Raw genomic sequence first — 20,991 nt, forward strand, 5'->3', positions numbered from 1 at the left:
GGGTAGTGATAAAGCGGGATATAAAATCCAAATTCTTCTTCAACACGGGTGACAAGCAACATCTCAGTCCTCCAGTGCCTTGCCTCTGCTTCCCATGGCAGCATCTGTTGCCTGAGGAAACTGTCTCACTTTGACTCTAAGGCCACCATTGGATGCTGTGCTTATCCAGTTGTCCACGTGAATGTGTGAACATATCCTTTTAGCAGGCTTAGCTTTGGGAGGCCAGAGTTAACAGGTGAGAGCTTTCACTGTGTGCTTTTGTTTAATAGGGCTTCATTGCCTATTTTACAAGGGTATTAAATTGTAGCCCATCTCGCATGCCAGGGTTGGGGTGGCCTAGAAATTCTAATAAAAAATAAGAAGTTGTCAGCAGTGCAGCTATTTCCTACAGTTGTTTATATTTTTGAGAGTAAATAATTTGCCGTGCATTGCCTAATTCTTTCCAAATGCCTGACGAAAAAGAAGAAGAAGCAGGCTTGCTGCTTTTGGGGAAAATATATATGTAAGTTTACATGGAATAAGCACCTCCTGTAGGAATATTCTAAAAGTCTTCATCCACAGCAAAATGTGGACTGATAGGCTTAACTACTTGATGATGGAGGCAAGGGTGGCCCTTTTCAAATTGTCCACCCCCCCCCCCACCCCACAAATAAGTCAACTAAGATCAGGGAGAGAATTGTTGGTGCAATCTCTGCCTGCTATGCTTTCTACTTGAAAGGGAGAATTTTTGGTATGTGTGTGTGTGTATGAACATCCTATGTACACACAGGTCCCACTATCCAAACACTCGTACAAAAATTCACTTATCCAATCACGAGGAATTAGTACCCAAACCTTGCTACACACACTGCAGTTTCAGATATCCAAACAACCAAACCTGCGTGTAAGTAGTGTGCAAAAATAAGCATCCTTAAGCAAGCCTTACTTTTTGTGTTTTGCTAGTCCATGGGAGCCATTTTGCCAGGAATCATGGTGGGTGGGAGGGAGAGTGAGTAGATAAATAAGAGAGTGGTCTTTCCTTCCTTGCTTGTCTTTTGCAAGGTTTCAGGGTTTTTTGTTTTTGTTTTTTGAAGTTTTCCTCAGTTTGTGGTCAAAATTCCATGGTCAGGAATGCATTATAAATTTTCTCATAGGGGAAGTCACTGGAAATTGTCTGCTTGTTATATGAACGCTTGCCTAACAGACAATTTTCTGAGAATGCATTGTGTTCAGATGGTGAGACCTGCGTGTACTAATGGCAAACTCATTCTCCGAGTGTGGATCCTTATGTAGCTGAAGCATAATCTATCCTCACAGTGGCCAGCCAGATGTCCCAGTGGGAAGCCTGCAAGCTGGGGCTGAGCACAGCAGCAGTCCTCTCCTGCAGTTGTTACCCCCAGCAATCGGCATTACAAAATGCACTGCCTATGAGCCTGTAGTATAGGGTCACCATATTTCAAGAAGTATAAATCTGGACACAGTTGCTCCAAAAAGTTGTTGATCTTTTTATTTTTATTTTTGACAGTCGTCCTAAGTTGTTGAACTTCTTTTTGAGCAATCAACAGCAGCACACAGCAAGCTGGCTTCTGAAATACCCTGTCTAGGGGACAATCAAATGACCACTGTATGGCGCTTCTGCAGTTGCCGGAGAACAGATTAAATCCCAGACATTTGCTATTCATTTGAAAATTCCCCCCAGGCACCAATTTAGCCCCCATCCCCAGACATCACCAGAATTTTCTGGTTTATATGGCGACCCTACTGTAGTGCAGCCCTCATGCCTAGTTGCAATGGAGAATCACAACCTTCACAAGGTATAAGGAAGAATGAGGAGGATGTCACCCACCAATTTGGATGGTTTGGAAAAGGGGTTGGACCAATTCAGAAGGGGTTTAGACAACTTCAAGCACTCTTGTGCACAATTAATTCACTGGTGATTTGTCAAGGAAGAACTTCGTGATGAGTTATGTCCTCCTGTCATTAGTGTGGGGAAACGCCCACTTCGCTCAGAAGTCCTGTTATGCTTTGGGGGTTTTTTTTTTTTGCCACCAATCCTGCCTTGAACAAGCCTAAAAAAATGACATTTCTGCTGCTCCAGTAAAACCAAGTCCTTTTCCATTAACCTGGGCATGTGTTTTATCCCTGATGTGATGTCTGTTGTAACTTTCTTTGGTGGTGTGTGTTCAGGGTGATCAGGGAGTGCCTGGTGTGCCAGGAGACGTTGGATTCCAAGGAGACAAGGTAACTGGTTTTAAGTATAAATCTTGAGGCATTGCTGCACCTGATTCCCACTCACCACCCGCCCTTGGCGAGATTATTGCACTCCAAACCCACTTTCCTTCAAATTAAAACTCCTTGGTTTTTTTATTGAATTACTAAAATTACCTTCTTTTCAAGTCAAAGCTATTAGACTGCCATGACTCATCTGTGTGCCTGCTATTTGTAAAACGGGTATTAATAATTATTTCTGAACTGCTTTATTTATTGTTTGATGTGTGTTGTGAGCCACTTGGGACACAATTTTATGAAAAAGTAGCATGCATACAAATAAGAAGATTATCTTCATGATTAATTATAATTACATTAACAATGTTTCACCTTAATCAATGAGATCCTCTGATGGGACATTTTTTTTTGGGGGGGGGGGAGCTTTTAACATGGCAGGTCATGTCCTGTGGAACTCTCTGCAAATACATATTTGGCAGGAATTGGCCCTATTTTCTTTTAGATGTCTTTTAAAAATGGAATTGTTCAGACAGTCCTTTGGACCAAGAATTTTTTTTTTTACCAAGCAATTTTTATTGATTTGGTACTGATGCTTTTACTTACGCTATTATTGCAGCATTGTTTCCCCCCCCCCACGTTGTTTACCACCTTGTTACATTTTCTATGAAAGTGTGTGCATATAATTTTTTATGCCCCCTTTCCTTCACTGACTACCAAAGTGGTTACCAATCAAAACTGCAGTAATAAAACATTACACTGAATTATTCAACAATCTAAAGAACTGGTAATAGTGGCTGGGGAATCTCATTAGCCTGGTCAGTATGTCTGGTGTCTGGAAAGCTATCTGGGTCCTAAGGCAGTTCCAGAAGAATCTGCAGCACTTGTCAGGTATTCAGTTTGAAAAGGCAAAGAGGGAATGTACAAGTCCCGCCCCCTTGATGACAACATTCATATTGGGCACCCTCCTCAGCCAATGCTTAATCAGCGTTGACCTGAAGCAGGACCAACCCACCCAGTGAGGCAAGGTCAGCTGACCAGCAGGTTCCACAGGGGCAGCAGATCCAGTCTCCAGGGAATGCAGTACTCACTGCTGCAGTGAGATCCTTGGAGGCTGATCTGCTGCCTCTTTGGCAGACTCCCCCCGGCCATGCCACCTCCATAGCAGCCTCTTGGTGAATAGGAGACACTGCTGTTCTCCTCCCACCCCTAGGGAGGAAATGGCAGGGACTGCCCTCTGGGGTCTCTGGGGCTCTGCACCCACCCAGCATGATTCAGAGCAGGCCCTTTCCCTGCCCCTGTGACAGCCTCTGATTCCCACTTCAACCATTGGGTAAGATAGTTTTGATTCTCCCCCTTGTTCCTGATGTAGACCTTCACTCATCCTTTCTTCCCTGGCTGGGGGTATGGACACAATTTTGTGGTTCTCCTCAGGTGCCAAAACATTGCGTTGGCCCCAATTTGTAGGGTGTTGTCATACTTATGCTTAGGGCTGGAGTATACTGATTTTGCTGGACTACAACTCCCACCATCCCTGACTGTTGCACATTCTTGCCTGGGGCTGTCCTCTAGAAGCTTCTCTTCTGTTTTTCAGGGTAGCCAAGGTTCGCCAGGAATGCCAGGTGCCCGAGGAAAGCCAGGACCTGCTGTAAGTAACTGCAACAACATCTAGGGACCCAAGATTGGGGAAGGCTGGATTACTGGGGAGAAGAAAGGTGGGATGTAAATGTAAGAAAAGAAAAGGTGATTGAATGTGTCCTCATGAAAAAAGCATTTTCTTGGTAAGCCAGGCAGAAAGCAAACCTAGTCCTGACCTGCTAATTTTCTAGGTGGAAGGGTATATTTGGTTTTATGTTTTATGTAGGAGGATTTCAATAGGTGAGCACCCAGGTTGACTGCCTCAATCTTAAAAAGCCCTCTCTTGAATCATTGTTCCTCTTCTGGTTTTCTGCAGGGGAAGATCGGTGACAAAGGTCCAGTTGGAATTCCAGGATCACCTGGCCCTGAGGTATGAGTTCAAGATTGCTTCTTCCTATGGAGACCTATTGCCATTTTTTTAGTTGGTTTCTTCTTAAACCCCATTCTATCCTAAGCTGGTCTTCCTCCCTTTCTTAAAATTCAGCCACTTCTTTGAATCCCACCCCCTTGCTTATTACATTTTTTAAAAAGGCAAGTAAAATGAATGTAAGAATCAAACCAAGGGCCCATCCAGTCCATCATCCTGTTCTCAAAGTGGCCAACCAGATGCCTGTGGGAATCCAGAATGGATCAACACAGCTGCCTGCAGGTTTGGACCCTTCCTGGGAGTAGGGAAGGCTATTTCAATGGGGCAAATGGGACTGTGCCCCATCAACCTCACCCACACCTGCCTACTTCTTACATGCAGCCAGTCTAGTGCGGTGGAGCTTCCTATCAGCTTCCTCCTTCCTGGCCTCTGTGTTATCCTTGTATAACTTAGGTGGGAGGATGATGGTGACAAAACCAGAATTAAGCAGCCTCTGCCTGTCTTTGGCTCTGCCTGCTGTTGGTCTCCCTGCTTCCCGTTCTACCAGTCCCAATAGGCACGATCCCCCACAACTTGGGGGCATGGCTTTGGGAGCTGTCACAGTGAGCTCCTGCCCCACCGTTTAGGGCTGAGTGGGCAAAGTGGAGTCTGGTATCATCTTCAAAAGACTAGTAGATTTCTTGTGGCATAAGCTTTCGTAGGCCCAGGCCTGCTTTGCCCATTGATGTCTTTTTGTAATCAGCATAATGCTTGTTTCCCGAGACTCCCTTTTGGGTTTGCTGTAACAGACAGGACATAATCTAGGGGTCTAGTGGAGCACCCTCATCAGTTAAAGCGGCTGGGTCATATATTTTGGTTGTAGGGACTCATTTGACTGAAATGAGAGGAAAATAAGGAAAATAAAGAAAGGAGTTAATCCAGGAAAGCTCCCCACCATATTGGTCAGCCCTCAGTTATTAATATGTTTGCATCAGGAATAATCTTTGGCAGATACTAGAAATCCATCAGAAAGCCAACGGGGTTAAAATAAATAAAGGCTATTTAAGTAACAGGACACAGTCTTGGTGGCTGAACTAGCATCCTATAAACATGTCAGAGAGGAAAGGCAGAACATGGATAGGTTTAAAAGGGAAATGGTTTATATTATGAAATTGTATGCAGCAAAACAGTTTGTGCCATGGTCAAAATATGAGTCTTAAAAGCTTGTGGCGAGGTTCTGGATCAGTTTCAATGAATTATATTTTTCGGAATGGCTGTCCTGTGAAGTTTACTACAGTTTCTCTTGTTCTTGTATGTGACGAGGCTGTGGTTGAGTATTGTCCAGCATTCTTTTATATAAGGAACAGGATGAAACACTAAATATTTAAAGAGCGCCACCTATCTTCCTGAAGAAGGCTAATTTAAGCCCAGTCCCTTTGGTTATTTTTGCAGTGTGGTTGCTGGTGCAAAGTTGCTCCCCCTCCCTTGGCTACCTCTTGCACTGCGCCAGTAATACAGTCAGTGGGGGGGGGGGCTGTAGTTCAATGATAGAGCATCCACTTCGCAGGCAGACATTCACAGCTTTGATCTCTAGGTAGATGAAAATTAGTAGATGAAAACTAGGATGAAATTGTGCAGAGCTGCTGCCAATCAGTGTAAAAACTGCTGAGCTTGAGAAACTCAGTATATGGCAGAGTCCTATTGGTAGTATGAATATTTCCCATGTCACAGTTCTGGTGGGAGTGGGGCTGTAGGGGAAGGAAGAGCCCATGAGATCTTAGCCACCTTTGTGTCCATAGAATATTTTATGTTACTGGTGCAATGAGGGAGACATTTCCTATGATAAGTCTCACCCCAAAAAATGATACACGGGATGAGGTTCGGTATCTGATCCTATGCATATTCATTTTTGTAGTGAGGAACTTGTAGCCTTCTAGATATTACTGAACTCCTGACTCACATCAGCCCTGACCATTGGCTAGGCTGGCTGGGCTCCAGCAGTCCCTGGAGGGCCTCAGGTTCCCTGCCCTTTGTTGTTCAGTCGTTCAGTCGTGTCCGACTCTTCGTGACCCCATGGACCAGAGCACGCCAGGCACGCCTATCCTTCACTGCCTCTCGCAGTTTGGCCAAACTCATGTTAGTAGTTTCGAGAACACTGTCCAACCATCTCATCCTCTGTCGTCCCCTTCTCCTTGTGCCCTCCATCTTTCCCAACATCAGGGTCTTTTCCAGGGAGTCTTCTCTTCTCATTTTCCTATATATTGTAGGTCACTTTGAGTTTTCTTTACATAAAAAACCGAATAAGTATAAATAACAACAATAACAACGATAAGTATAAATAACAACAACAATGTCCATGCTTTAAAGTAAACTCCACTGGGTTGCACCATTTAATCTTCCCTGTTAAAGGTGAACTTGGGGCTTCCAAATGAAGGATGTTTATTCATTTCATATATTTATATATTGCTTAGTACTAAACAGTCCCTAAGCAGTTTACAAATGAACAAAAGAATAAATCAAACAATGAAACTGGAAAACCACAAGGCAATATAAAACAATAAAATTAAAAAGACAGAATTGTAGCAGCACAGCATTTACATACACAGTGTTTAAAATTCCACCATTAGCAACATGAAGCAATTGATTTCTAATTCTGCAGTTGGGATAGACAGGGCATGCTAGGCATGCGGAATCTGTGGCTCCCCAGACGTTTCTGGACTACAGCTCACATCCCTGATGACCACTAGATTTGCTGGCTGAGGCTGCTGGGAGTTGGAGTCCAACAACTTCTGGCAGGCCAAAGGTTGATGAGCAATAGGTTCAGGAAGGACAAAAGGAAGTACGTTTTCATACAGGCTTGTATTAATGTATTGAATTCATTACCATGAGTCAGCACCATCTCCAGGTTTTGCAGGCCCCTAGACAATATGCCCACAGAGGGATGCCTAGTCACTGAGTGGGTCTCCTCCTCCTCCTCACCAAGGTCACTACTACTTATTCAATTGCCTGTTTCCTGTGGGCCTGAGCCATACCATTGCCCAAAACAGGAGTGAGGAGTCTGTAGCCCCCTAGATGTTCATAGAATCACAGAATTGTAAAGTTGGGACCATGAGGGTCATCTACTCCAGCCTCCTGCAATGCAGGAATCTTTCAGCCAAACTGGGATTCGAACCCATGACTTTGAGATTAAGAGTCTCATGTTCTACCAACTGAACTATCTTGGATGTTGTTGGACTCCAACTCCCATCAGCCCCAGGCAGCATGAACATTGGTCAGGGGTGATTGGAGTTGTAGTCTGACAACATTTGGAAGGCCAGAGGTTCTCCATCCTTGACCTATAAGGCAGTGTTTTTCAACCACTGTTCCGCGGCACACTAGTGTGCCGCGAGATGTTGCCTGGTGTGCCGTGGGAAAAATTCCAGCCAGAATATCAGCTTTGTGTTCAGCCAAACAGGCCCTGGTTGCGCACTGAATAAAGTATTTTATAATTTTTCATATTTCTGTTTACTTACTATTTCATAATAAAGTAATTATAAAATACTTTCTTTGTGTTTAGTTGATTCCTATTCAAGAGAATTACTTTATATATAGTCAATATAGGCACAGAGTTAATTTTTTTAACATTTTCTAATGGTGGTGTGCCTCGTGATTTTTTTCATGAAACAAGTGTGCCTTTGTCCAAAAAAGGTTGAAAAACACTGCTATAAGGGATAGACTTGCTGCTGTCACTCTGCATGTGCTTTGAAAGGACAGGTCAACAGGCAGCAATACCAAGCAGAAACAGTGTCAGAGGGCTGGATTGATGCCAGCCCCAGCACAAGATGTGGTGATGGCCACTGGCTTAGATTGAGGTTAAGGGCTACCAATGGCTTGTAGCCATGATGGCTGTGCTTTCCGTCCACTTTTGGAGGCAGTATGCCTCTTGGTAGAGGCTAGTTCATAAGGCCAAATGGGGCAGTGCACTCAGCCAAGGGGTGGCCAAGGCTGCCAACCACCACCACCTCCTCCTCCTTCTCTTCCTCCTCCTCCGTCTTAGTGTTCCCTTTGTAGGACTCAACAGAAAGGATGATGGGGACAAACCCCAAATCAGTAGGCTTGTCTGGCATTGGCTCTGGCTGCACCTGATGTTGGTGCCCTTGCCTTCTGCTCCACCAGTCCCAATGGATACCAACCATCACTGATGGCTTTGAATACCAGTTGCTGGGAATCACAGGTGTGGGGAATATTTCTGGCATTGCTTGCGAGCTTCCCATGAGCATCTGGTTAGCTGCTGTGAGAAAAGGATGCTGAACGAGATGGGCCCTTGGCATGATCCAGAAGGGCACTTCTGATGTCTTTGTGGCGTTGTAATTAATGGAGGACCGAGCTGTCATTAGCCTGGACCAGTTTGTAATTGATGGAGGGCAGATCTGCTAACAGTTATAAATCTTCCACATTCAGAGAAGGCAGAATGCCACTGGGTTGCCAGTGGGGTGGGAGGGCACACACTAGCTGTATGAGAGAGAGACAGAGAGAGTTGGACACAGTTTGTTGCCTTTCTGGAAGCATGTTTAAGGCCACTGTGGGAAGCAGGATGTTGAACTACGTGGACCTGATTCTGGCTGAGTTCTTAGTACATCATCATCGTCATCATTTTATTATCTATGCCCTGCCCATCTGGCTGGGTTGCCCCTGCCACTCTGGGTGGCTTCCAGCACACATAACATAAAAGCATAAAACATCCACCATAAAAATTTCCCTATACAGGGCTGCCTTCAGATGCCTTCTAAAAGTTGTGTAATTCTTCATCTCATTGATATCTGATGGGAGGGTGTTCCAGGGAGGGCACCACTACCGAGAAGGCCCTCTGCCTGGTTCCCTGTAACATTAGTGCTGAATCTCAGTGTCCAGGCTGAACAACGGGGGGTGGAGACGCTCCTTCAGGTATACAGGGCCAAAGCCATTTAGGGCTTTAAAGGTCAGCACCAGCACTTTTAAAAAGACATGTGCATCATTGGAGAATGGTTTAAAATATTGGCTCATGCCACCAGCTCTCCCCCGCCCCCCCTGTCAATGTTCTGGTATTTTGCTGGGTCTGGAACAGCTCTCCATTGAGTGGTATCACTTGATAATCTTTCTCTTTGTTAATATTGGCTTGGACTGTGGCTTTCTTTGTTTCCTTAGCTGAATGGATTGTGGGCGAAAAATGGGGTTGGTGTTAAACGTCAAGTGCTCCAGCTAATGAGCATGTCGTCACCCCTCCCTTTGCAATGCCAAGTCTGCCCCCCCTCCCCCATTTTTCTTGGTCAAGCTTGCAATGCTTTGATTTATTTGTTCAAGAAAACATGACTAGCTGCTGACTCTAAATGCGGAAAGAATTGAATGGGGACTGCCTTTGCTGTGCCGTGCCAAGGAAACATTTGCTGACATAAGCACATCTTCAGCTGAGAGAAAGGGGAAAGTTTTCATGACAAAGAAGGATTGATTTATGCTAAGGAACAAACAACACATTCATAGAATTATAGGGCTGGAAGCGACCCCAAGGGTCATCTAGTTCAACCCCCTGCAATGCAGAAATATCAACTAAAGCATCCCTGACAGGCGTCCATCCAACCTCTGCTTAAAAACTTCCCCAGCCTTCCAAAGGAGACTGTTCCACTGTGGAACAGCTCTTACTGTCAGAAAGTTATTTCTTAATGTATAGTCGGAATCTCCTTTCTTGTAACTTGAATCCCTTGGTTCAGGCCCTACCCCCCAGAGCAGGGGAGAACAAGCTTGCTCCATCTTCTATGAGACAGCGCTTGAGATATTTGAAGATGGCTATCCTATCACCTCTCAGTCTTTTCTTCTCCAGGCTCTTATATTCTCCAGGATAAGATATTGTTCATGCAATTAGCAGATTTCTGAAGTTAATTGCAAGTGGAGGTAGGGCGCATGGTCTGGATGGAGTCTGTGGTGTGTGTTGCGGGTAGGCTTGGGTTTTTAAACCATTTGGATTGGGGCCCCACCTTTGGTATTTGTTCCAATGGAATGTTCTTCCCATCGCATGCAAACAGGAAGATTAATAATTCCCTTGTACTGAGTCAGATCCTTGGTCCATCAAGTTCAGCATTGTCCACACTGATTGGCTCTGCCTGCAGATGCTGGGATGGAATCTGGACCTTCTCCATGCAGAGAAGATGCTCTACCACTGAACCACAGCCCTTCCCCAATCAGCAGGCATGTCCCTCCCATGACCAAATTGAGACCACATTTGGGAGCAGCTCCCCACAATCCCCGAGTCCCAATCCAAATCAACCTGCTCTCCAAAGCCCGCAAGTTATTACTTATACAGTGCCCCAGATTTTAGGCATGGTATGATAAGCAAGAGAACCAAAAGAACAGACATTATTTTGATTAGTTACTGGGTTCAGATCTACTGTAAGCAGGAAGACCTGCTCCCTGCCTTGCTGGCCTTTTCCCACATGGCCTGGGAGGACAGGGCTCCGACTGACTCCAGCTGCAAGAGCTGAGGCTGATGAACAGACTCTTAGAATGGGGTATTGTTTACTGGTTTTTGTTGCTACTGATATTTTTTTGTATCTCTGTTTTAAGATCTGATGATTTATGTGGAAATTGATCAGCTTGGTTGTGTATTTTTGATGTGTTTTATTTATTGTTTATGTCTGCTTTGTTATGTTGCAGTTATGTGTTTTTTCCATGTTGTAAGCAACCTTGAGCATGGTTTGAATCCTGGAAAGGTGGCATACATATAAAATGATGTTTGTACGTATGTACTGTATAGTAACTGCATGCAGCCACTTAAGGCACTATGGTTTGAGAGAGAGTGTTTTGGCCACTCCACTGAATACCAGTAAGCCTTTTATATCTAGCTAAAACCTTGGACCTAGCTTCAGTGTTCCCTCAGCCTATAGAAGAAGCAAAAAATCAACAATTTGGCAACCACAGAATAAAATCAACATTGCACACACAACACCCCTCCAGTCTAGACTTAAGTATATAGATACATAGCAAAACAAGAGTTGACCAACGAAAAAAGTTTTTGGTGCTGGTCTTGCTACACTACAATGAGCCTGGCTTATTTCAGCAGGCAACAGGCTAGCTCTCTCTTCCCAATGCCTGGTGTGTGAAGCTTTGGCTTGGGGACCTTGTTGTTTTAACACCATTTCTGTCTGATGCTCTCTAGGGCTTTCCAGGTGACATTGGCCCACCAGGACAAAATGGCCCCGAAGGCATTAAGGTGAGTGTTGCTGAAATAAACAGACTTTGCATTTTTTCTTGGCAAGTGCCAGTGAATAAGAAAGAACCAAAGAAAGAATGGCTGGGTAAGGAGAGGAAGAGGAAAAATCCTGGAGATCCCTGCAGATAGTCATGGCCAAAGCTCTGGTTTTTAGGGCTTGTTTGTGTTGAGATGGCTCCAAGAGAGCTGGAACAGATTTCTTTTCTCTCTCTTGGTCTCACTCCCCTCTCAATCTGCAACAGAATTGATGTTGGATGCCGTCCTGTGGCAACACACACTGGAAGGCAGCTTTCACTCTGTGTTTCGATGGAAGCTTGTGTGTTTTTTTCTCAGCCTTCCCCACTCTCCCCCTTGTCTGTTGCAGGGAAAACCAGGAGCACGTGGGTTACCTGGCCCCAGGGGACTACCTGGCCAAGAGGTAAGAAAGGAGCAGGAGATGATGACTTACATCTTTGGCCATGCTGTGTGGTCCAAACCTACTGGAAGGCATTGGATTGGCCATGGCTTCAGACACCTTTCCTGCTTTAAGCAAACTTCCTTTCTTTCATAGAGTTATACAGCTGGGTGCAGGGTCTTCTAGATCATCTAGTCCAGCCCCCTTCCAATTCTGCTTGATGCAAGAAATCTGACAGGTGGCTGTCGCTAGCCATCTTCTGCTTGAAGAGCGGTAGAGAGAGACCACACCACTCTGGCAACTGCCCCCGTGAACAATAAGTGCCTCCTTATGTTCAGTCCAACCCATCTGTAACCCATTGGGATCAAGTCCTGCTCTCTGATGCTGTAGAGAACAAGCCCTGGATATCCTCTACATAGCAGCCCTGCATATTTTGCAAGAGAGCTGCCATGTCTCCCTCCCATCTCCCCCCCCCCGAACCCCTCCAGACCACTAATGTGGGGCCAGTGGTGGTATAGAGGTTAGAGGGCCAGACTAGGACATTGAGAGTCAGGGGTTCAGCCAGGAAACTCACAGGGGGACTCTCACAAATCAGTGCCTCTCAGCCCAATCTCCCTCGCAGGGTAATTGTGAAGTCAAAACTGGGAATGGGAGAACCATGTATGTCACCTTGAGCTCTTTGAATAAAGGTGGGACATAAATGCAATAAATAAAATATTTATTGAGCAGTCATCCTGATTCACTTGCACAAAGCTGACATGGAGGTTAAATTATATTTGGTCTTGATAGAGCATTATTTCCTGATTTGTGGGGCAGTTATACAACAGTGAGCGTTCATCCTGATTTCACATTGATTTTCTTGTGGGCTGGTTATATGCATTTCCATTAACCATTCATTCATCCTGCACTTTTCAATTAATTTCCCCATTGCTTTCCAAACTGCAAAAGTCCACTTCGGTTTTTTAAAAGGGTGACAGAGCCCTTTAGTCCACCATAAATGGGCTCTGGCATGTGCGGTACTGGCGGGCTGGAAGCCTCTTCTGTTCCTTCTGCTTTTCCTCACAGGATTTTCTTTCCATGCTGCTGACCATCTTCCTCACCTTCCTTTGACCCCATTCCACTTTGATTAATGCAGCTTAAATTTGCATTTGCCGTTTTGTTTAATTTGCAGCCAAATCACCTTGTTGACTCATGGCAATCCTGAGATCCTTTTCTGATGTACTGCTTACCTCTTCCAGGAAAATACTTTGCAGTAGTTGCACCAGGTGGTGCTTGCATCTTTTAAAAATAATAAAGGGTTATAAGCCAACTCAGTTCTACTCAGAGAAAGGGTAAAGGTAAAGGGATCCCTGACCATTAGGTCCAGTTGTGGATGACTCTGGGGTTGCGGTGCTCATCTCACTTTATTGGCCAAGGGAGCCGGTGTATAGCTTCTGGGTCATGTGGCCAGCATGACTAAGCCGCTTCTGGCAAACCAGAGCAGCGCACAGAAACGCCGGTTACTTTCCCGCCGAAGTGGTAACTATCTACTTGCACTTTGACATGCTTTCGAGCTGCTAGGTTGGCAGGAGCTGGGACTGAGCAACGGGAGCTCACCCTGTCGCGGGGATTCGAACCGCCGACCTTCTGATCGGCAAGCCCTAGGCTCTGTGGTTTAACCCACAGCACCACCTGTGTCCCTCTACTCTGAGAAGAACCACTGAAATTAATGGTTACGGGTAGGTAGCCGTGTTGGTCTGCCATAGTCGAAACAAAATAAAAAAAATTCTTCTAGTAGCACCTTAGAAACCAACTACCAGTAAGTTTGTTCTTGGTATGAGCTTTCATACCAAGAACAAACTTGGTTGGTCTCTTAAGGTGCTACTGGAAGGAATTTTTTTAAAATTTTGTTTTGAAATTAATGGATTTAAGTCAATCATGCTCATTACTTTCAATAGGTCAACTCTTGAGTAGGACTAGCATTGGATACAACCCAGAGAGAAGATGCATTTTCCTTCTAGAACAATTACTTGACTTTGCTCTCTTGCAACTTACTAATGAATCAAATAAAACCAATTTTATGAATTAACTGCCTAACGGGATGACAGCTCTGTTTTGACCTGTCTCCCATTTTCCTTTTGTGATCCAGGGTGATGAAGGACCAGTGGGACCACCTGGCATCCCAGGGGCAGAGGTAAGAGAGATTAAGAGGGTTGTCGTTGTTGTGGGTGAGTGTGGGGAGTGCCTGCTCAGTCTGCTGCCCAGGTGTTCACTGTTGATGGGCAACATCGAGGTCTCTGCTGTCCCTTGTTATTGTCCTTTAGCTTTAAACTGAGCTTGTGCCGGAGTGCTCTTCTAATAGAGGACTGCTTCAAACAGGGAATTGTACTCCATAAAATAGGACACGTGGGCACCCAATTCAGTACAAGAAGCAATCCCATTCCCTTCCCTAACGGTAAGACGAGGTTCCTCATGTTTCCCTTCCGGAAAGAGATGAACCAATTGCTATGGTGAGGGTGGTGAGTGGAATTGTTCAGCCCTGTTGCCTCTCAGCCTATGCTCTTTCACCCCAGTCTCTCTCTCTCTGTGTCTGAAGGATCATTGAGTCACTTGAACTCTGTATAGTCTGAAATGGTACAGCCTAGACCCAGACTTACTACTTAAGCCCTTGCAAAGTGTCAGTCTAAAGCAGGGGTAGGCAACCTAAGGCCCGTGGGCCGGATGCGGCCCAATCACCTTCTCAATCCGGCCTGCGGATGGTCCAGGAATCAGCGTGTTTTTACATGAGTAGAATGTGTCCTTTTATTTAAAATGCATCTCTGGGTTATTTGTGGGGCACAGGAATTCGTTCATTCCCCCCCCCCAAAAAAAATATAGTCTGGCTCAGCACATGGTCTAAGGGACGGTGGACCGGCTCACGGCTGACCCCTGGTCTAAAGGGCCACCTCTTCCCTTATGAGCCTCCATGCGTGATTTGCTCTTCAGTGGTGACCCTATCAGGCAGGGCCATCTCAGCAGTAGAGTCCACTTTGTGAGATCTCCTTGCCCCAGAATATGCAATTGGCTTTCCCCCAGCTTGCTTTTAGATACTTGGTCAAGGTCCTGTTAAGTGAAACTATTTCAATTGGTCCTCATTTTTTGTTCATTGTTGCTTTGTTTGTAATGAATATATATATATATTATTAAACACACACACACACACACACACACACACACACACACACACACTGTTTTAATGTATTTCATAACTAATGGTTAGATTGGCTTGAGGGTCAGCACATACAGAAAGGAGGGACTGAATTCTTTTAATTAATCCATAAACCTTCATGTGGCGGGGGCTGGATTCCCTTCAGAGTCAGGCCATCTTGTTTTTGCAACCTTCTCCCAGTTCCTGACTGTTCTGACGAGTTACACAAAGGCTTCTTTAAGGGCATGCTGACTAATGATGAGTTTGGTGACCTGGTTTTCCACTGGCACCACCATCTTGAATTCTTTCCAACTCAGGCTGAGGCAGCTGTGGAGGTTCTAGCCCCACATGATGATGGTGATTTACATTTATTAGTTGCTCCCCCCCCAAAAAAACCGTGACCTTAAGTCATATTCATAAGTCAAATCCATGGGATTTAAAGCACATTTAACACATATGGTTTTCCCCAGGGCACTGTATTTTACCCCTCACAAAGCTACAATCCCCATGATTCTTTGGGAGAAGAATTGTATGGCATGGGTGTTACCTTACATAGTCCAAACCAACTTACAGATAAAGCGTTCATGTTTGTACTGATTCCTGTGCCTCTTGCTTCCGCTCCTGACTGTGTTTTCTGCACTTATACATGTGTGTCATTTTTCAGGGTCCACTTGGCAGGAAAGGATTTCCAGGCAGACCAGGCCCTGATGGCGTAAAGGTAAAGAGGCTTTGTTTTAGACACAAGAAGGGAGGCATTTGGGTAAAACGTGGTGTTAAAATCCAGGGAACCCTACTGCTTAAGTTTCAACATGCTGTGCATTTGAAAGTTGCTTCAAATAGCCATTTTTTACTGCTCTTTCTTGCTCTGGAAATTCCAACTCATGGTGGTTTCTGTGGCAGAAAGAATGATGGTGCATATTTTTGGAAGCCACAGAGTTTTATTATTAACCATTTTGAAATGTCTTCCCTTCCCACCACCATCCTATTTCTTTCCATCAATCTGTTTTGGATTTTCTCCATCTCTCTCTCTCTCTCTTTCTCCCCCCCCCCCAAAAAAAATAAATAGTTCTAGGGCATGCTTCTCTCCCCTTCCGATTCCTTCCAGAGATTTTTTTAAAAAATGTAACACTTGAAACTGAAGAACAACAAGGCACCCCAGTCAGCCTTTCTGTAATCATGGAGTGTGGCACCCGGGAGAATGCAGCTGCTGTTGCCCCAAGACTTTTTCCTTCAAACCCCCCACCGCCCCCACTGCCACATCCTGTGTAAATGCTGTGCTAATTGGATGCTTTTCTGCCAGGCAACCATGCCCTTTGCACTATTTTCAGCATATTTGCAGCTTGGTTAAATCTCTGCTACTCTTTAATTTAATTTAATTTTTTGTTAGTGCTAGGTGCTAGGTGCTGTACCGAATATAGGAGCAATACTGGACCTGCCCAGAAGACCTAGGCTCTGCTGAGCCTTATTGCTCCTCTGTGCTTCATGGCTCAGTTCAGAGATCACATCAAGTCATGGTTGAGGGAGCTTAAACGTGGTCTTAATAAGGTGTCTGCGTTGACAAACCATGGCTTCCAAACTGAGCAACTGTGGCTTAGAGTGTGTTTATAAACCAGCCTCTGTAGGAAGTCTGAAATGGCAAACCAGAGTTACAACCTTTGCTTTACTTCCAGTGGCTGTAGCACCCTAATGGGAAACCGGAACAGCAAAGCAGCTTTCTCTGTATGTTTTGGAAACTCAAGCCATGGTTTGCTGTGGTTTCTGAATTGAGCCTGCATCACATTGTTGTGTTGTGGTGAAAACTGTAGTGTGTGAAGAGACGAGGGGTGTCCTTTACCCATGTTGTACTTACAGTTTGAAGTGGATCCCTGGCATTTGTCCACCACAGTTTTGCAAAGACAAGAGTAGAGAACCTCTTTCAGCCTGAGGGGCCACATTCCTTTCTGGGGAACCTTCCAGGGGCCACATGAGAGTGCTGGGTGTCACATGAACCAAGGGTGGGCAGAGCACTGGAAGAGATTCTTACCGTTGTATAATAGACACTCAAGAGTCCAATATATTTTCAGCCACACCAAACTTCTCAGTCCTCTATCCGGGGAAGCCAGGCATTACCACAGTTCAATGGCATTCCATCCAGGCTATATCAATTCAAGAGGGCATGGATCAGGGCTAATGAGGGATATGGCATTTGTTTGCAGGGCAAGAGGTTTTCCACCACTGTGTAAAGGCATGCCTTCCCATTAGTTACCCCGTGTGGAAGGAACCTATCTGTGCCAAGAGTAAAATGGCCCTCAGTCAACACAGGCCCCACCTGCACTATATGTTTAGGTAAAGGTAAAGGGACCCCTGACAGTTAAGTCCAGTCACGAACGACTCTGGGGTTGCGGTGCTCATCTCGCTTTACAGGCCGAGGGAGCTGGCGTTTGTCCACAGACAGTTTTTCCAGGTCACGTGGCCAGCATGACTAAGCCGCTTCTGGCGAAACCAGAGCAGCGCATGGAAACACCGTTTACCTTCCCACCAGAGCAGTACCTATTTATCTACTTTCACTTTAATGTGCTTTCGAACTGCTAGGTTGGCAGGAGCTGGGACGGAACAACAAGAGCTCACCCCGTTGCGGGGATTCGAACCGCTGACCTTCCATCGGCAAGCCCAAGTCTCAGTGGTTTACACCACAGCACCACCTGCACCCCTTTTATATGTTTATTATAGCACTTTAAACAGTCATGGCTTCTCCCCAAAATTCTTGGGAAGTGTAGTTTGCTCAGAGTGCTGAGAGGCATTAGCTCTGTGAGGCACCTCCTAAGAGCTCTCAGCGCCCTTGGCGAACTGCAGCTCCCAGGATTCTTTGGGGAAGCCATGACTGTTTTAAAGAGCTGGGTTGTTTTAGAGTACATCTCACTTCAGCCCCAGTCAGCATCGCCAATGATCTGGGGTGGTGAGAGCTATAGCCCAACAAAATTTGGAAGGCACCAGGTTGGGAAAGACTGCAATTGGGAAGCAGAGAGTCTGGTGAATAAATAATTCTTCTTTGAACTCTACGTTCATGAGCAAACCTGTCTGTCACAGTAATATGTTTGAAAAACACTTTGCAAAATTGTGTCACCTGAATGGCAAGTAGTAATCCTATTCTGGTGCTTCTCTCTTGTCTTGATTCAGGGTGAACCAGGGAATCCAGGGCGACCAGGAAAAGTTGGTGATCAGGTAAATGTCTTGCAGAGCATTTTGCTCATTTCTCATTGACACCATAGCATGACAATGTTTTGTTTGTTCACAGTAGCTTTGATGGCTGTGGCTGTGGCTATCCAGGAGAGCCACCTTTCTGGATCTGAAAATGTTGTCTTATTAGAGCAGCAATTCCCTGAAGTGTGCAAGATACAGTTATAAAAATGTACACGTGCCTGAACAGGAAATTGTTATATGTAGATTTAAAGACTCCAAAACGCACGATGCAATGTGACCCATGTGTGGAGCATGTATGCCCAAAGATACCTATCACTTTTAATAAAATTAAAAATTAAAAAATGAAGATATTGAAGGAACAACAGCACAAAGGGTACCAGATGAAGTCTGAACTGGGCTCAGAAAATGGAATTCCTTTTGCTGGTTCCGTGCACCACTAGTTATAATTGCAGAAATTGTGTGTTTAGCCTAACAGAGTTTAAACATTAGGATTGTTCTGTATGGGCCTTTGCTGAGTGAAAACTTCAGCTTAGTGCCAAAGACAATTGCTGCATTTGGACATCGTGCTAAACCATAGCTGAGCATAACGAGAACGAGCTGCAGCACTCCCACCCTCCTTTTACTTTTTCTTCTTATTTCAGTTAATCACAGTTTAGTATGTCATCTGAATCCTAAACATGACTAGTATTAATTGCAGTTTGTCTAGACAAGCCATTGTCAGAAACTGCTGGCAACAGCCCCACGTAGTGATGTGCATAACTGCATCCTTGCAGCCAGCAGCTGCCTCATGTGGTAATTCTCTGAACTGCAGGTTGTTGCTTCTTAGCAAAGAATCTTCCAGATCTGGACTGACTCAACCCAGTCAGGGTGGCCACTGAATCCTTCTGGGCAGGAAGGAGAATAAAGGGTTTCCCGTTGCAGCTGAAACTTGCTGGAGCAACAAAATATGCCTGACCTCTGGTGTGTCTTGCATTTCTGGTGTTGATTTTGTTCCTGCCTTTACCTCTAGCCCTGCCTTCTAGAGTGGCTTCTGATCTTGACTTATATAGCCCCGAGTCATCTTTCGCCCTCAGATCCTGACTCTGGCTTGTATTCCAGTCCTATTTTCCAGGGGTGGGAAGCTCAGGACCAGGGACTAAATATGGCCCCTCAACCCTCTTTTTCCGGCCCTTGGAACATTCCCCAGGCCACACAACCCAGTACTGACCCTGCTTCACACCCCAAGTGTTTCTGCCTGGCTAGAATGTGTCCTTGAACTCAGGTGATGCTTTTTCTTGTCTGGGAACGGAAGACAGGGAGCAGTGTGTGTACAAACTATCCAATTGTACAAGCTGCTGTAAATGATGATGATGATGTTCCCCCAGCCACTCTGGGCGTCTTCCAAAGATAAAGTTTGCATTTATTGCTCCACCCACTCTTGCTTCTGGCTCCACCCACCACTAGTATCGGGTCCTCAGAAGGTTGCCCTGGAGAGAACTTCATATTTTTTTTACAAATTCCTTTAAGGCTACCAATCCTGAACTTGGCAGCCTGCAATAATCCCCCACCCCCCTCACCCCTTACAGTATTTTGTCCTCAAAATGCATGGTGGGAAACTCCACCAAGAGATGAGTAAATTAAAGCTAACCATCGTGGTTTCCTTCTGTCACTGGGAATGAAAGGGGGAAATTGGATTATTTCCCAGACGGATTCGGATCAAATCGGTGTGCAGCTGTCTAGCAGGGAATGTAAACAATGATTGATGCCAGCCTGCCCAGATGAAATTGTGTGCCCACGTGGAAATGATCCCTGTCTTAAAATCCGTTGTCAGGATCTTTGCTAGATTATGACGCCAGGCACTTATTCAAGAGAGAAGAGTCTAGTTCCCCATGGGCCTGAGGAGGAACCACAGACATAAAAGCTGTCAAGCCCACATGTTCGATACCACCAAACTGACCAACTGCTGTTTAGCCTCACAGCCTCCGACATAGTCATCCCCTTCCCATATGACCACAAGGAGTAGCCTGTGGTGCCTCTGGTGAGACCAGCTGTGGGCTACTCAACTGCTGTGGCCTGTCCTAGAAGCCATATTTTACAGCCATTCTTTGCTCAGTGGTAGAGCCCTGTTTCAACTGTTTTGCAGTTTTTCTTTCTTTTTCTTTTTTTGTAGCCCACCTCTTTCTCTCTCCCCTCTTGTTCTTCTTTGTTGCTTTTCTGGAGGGCCTTTTCAGTTGTGGCTCCCTGTTGATGGGATAATAATGATGATGATGATGATGATGATGATTTATTATTTATACCCCACCCATCTGGCTGGGTTTCTCCAGCCACTCTGGGTGGCTTCCAACAGAACATTAAAATGCAATAGTCATTAAAAGCTTCCCTAAACAGGGCTGCCTTCAGATGTCTTCTAAAATTCTGGTAGTTGTTTTTCTCTTTGACATCTGGTGGGAGGGCGTTCCACAGGGCAGGTGCCACTACCGAGAAGGCCCTCTGCCTGGTTCCCTGTAACCAGGGTCTCAACGCTTCTCCACTTGGGTCTCAACGCTCTGCAGATGGAGCTACCGGTACATGGCAAACAATAATAGTTAAGTGCCACCTTCTTGAACCTTTGGTGAAAGGCATGGTGGAAGATGGAACACTGTTTGTGGCTGTTATTCTCTTTCCACCTCTTGCCCCTCTTCCCCCCAAGACCCTTCCAGACATGCTCTTGAGTAAGAAACGTAGGTCCCTTTTGTACTTAAGAAAACACAGCTGGCCTCTACTGATTGCCACTGGCCTGAGAGTATGAAAGCCAGGCTGTATTATTTTTACTCAATTAGTTTTCTGTCTAGAAATATCACTGTGGAAAATTTCCATTTCCTTACCAA

At 45.3% G+C, this 20,991-nt stretch overlaps 1 protein-coding gene across 1 annotated transcript in view; it reads left to right on the forward strand.

Moving 5' to 3' along the window:
• COL27A1 (collagen type XXVII alpha 1 chain) overlaps window positions 1–20,991 on the forward strand; it is a 247,580-nt gene that overhangs the window by 118,053 nt on the left and 108,536 nt on the right. Inside the window, exons 17-24 of the mRNA XM_033137129.1 lie at window positions 2,167–2,220; window positions 3,797–3,850; window positions 4,157–4,210; window positions 11,352–11,405; window positions 11,770–11,823; window positions 13,928–13,972; window positions 15,630–15,683; window positions 18,122–18,166. Of these exons, the coding sequence (XP_032993020.1) occupies window positions 2,167–2,220; window positions 3,797–3,850; window positions 4,157–4,210; window positions 11,352–11,405; window positions 11,770–11,823; window positions 13,928–13,972; window positions 15,630–15,683; window positions 18,122–18,166 (414 nt within the window). The remainder of the gene's footprint in view (window positions 1–2,166; window positions 2,221–3,796; window positions 3,851–4,156; window positions 4,211–11,351; window positions 11,406–11,769; window positions 11,824–13,927; window positions 13,973–15,629; window positions 15,684–18,121; window positions 18,167–20,991) is intronic.

Source organism: Lacerta agilis, chromosome Z, assembly GCF_009819535.1.
Source record: "Lacerta agilis isolate rLacAgi1 chromosome Z, rLacAgi1.pri, whole genome shotgun sequence".
Classification (NCBI taxonomy): Eukaryota; Metazoa; Chordata; class Lepidosauria; order Squamata; family Lacertidae; genus Lacerta; species Lacerta agilis.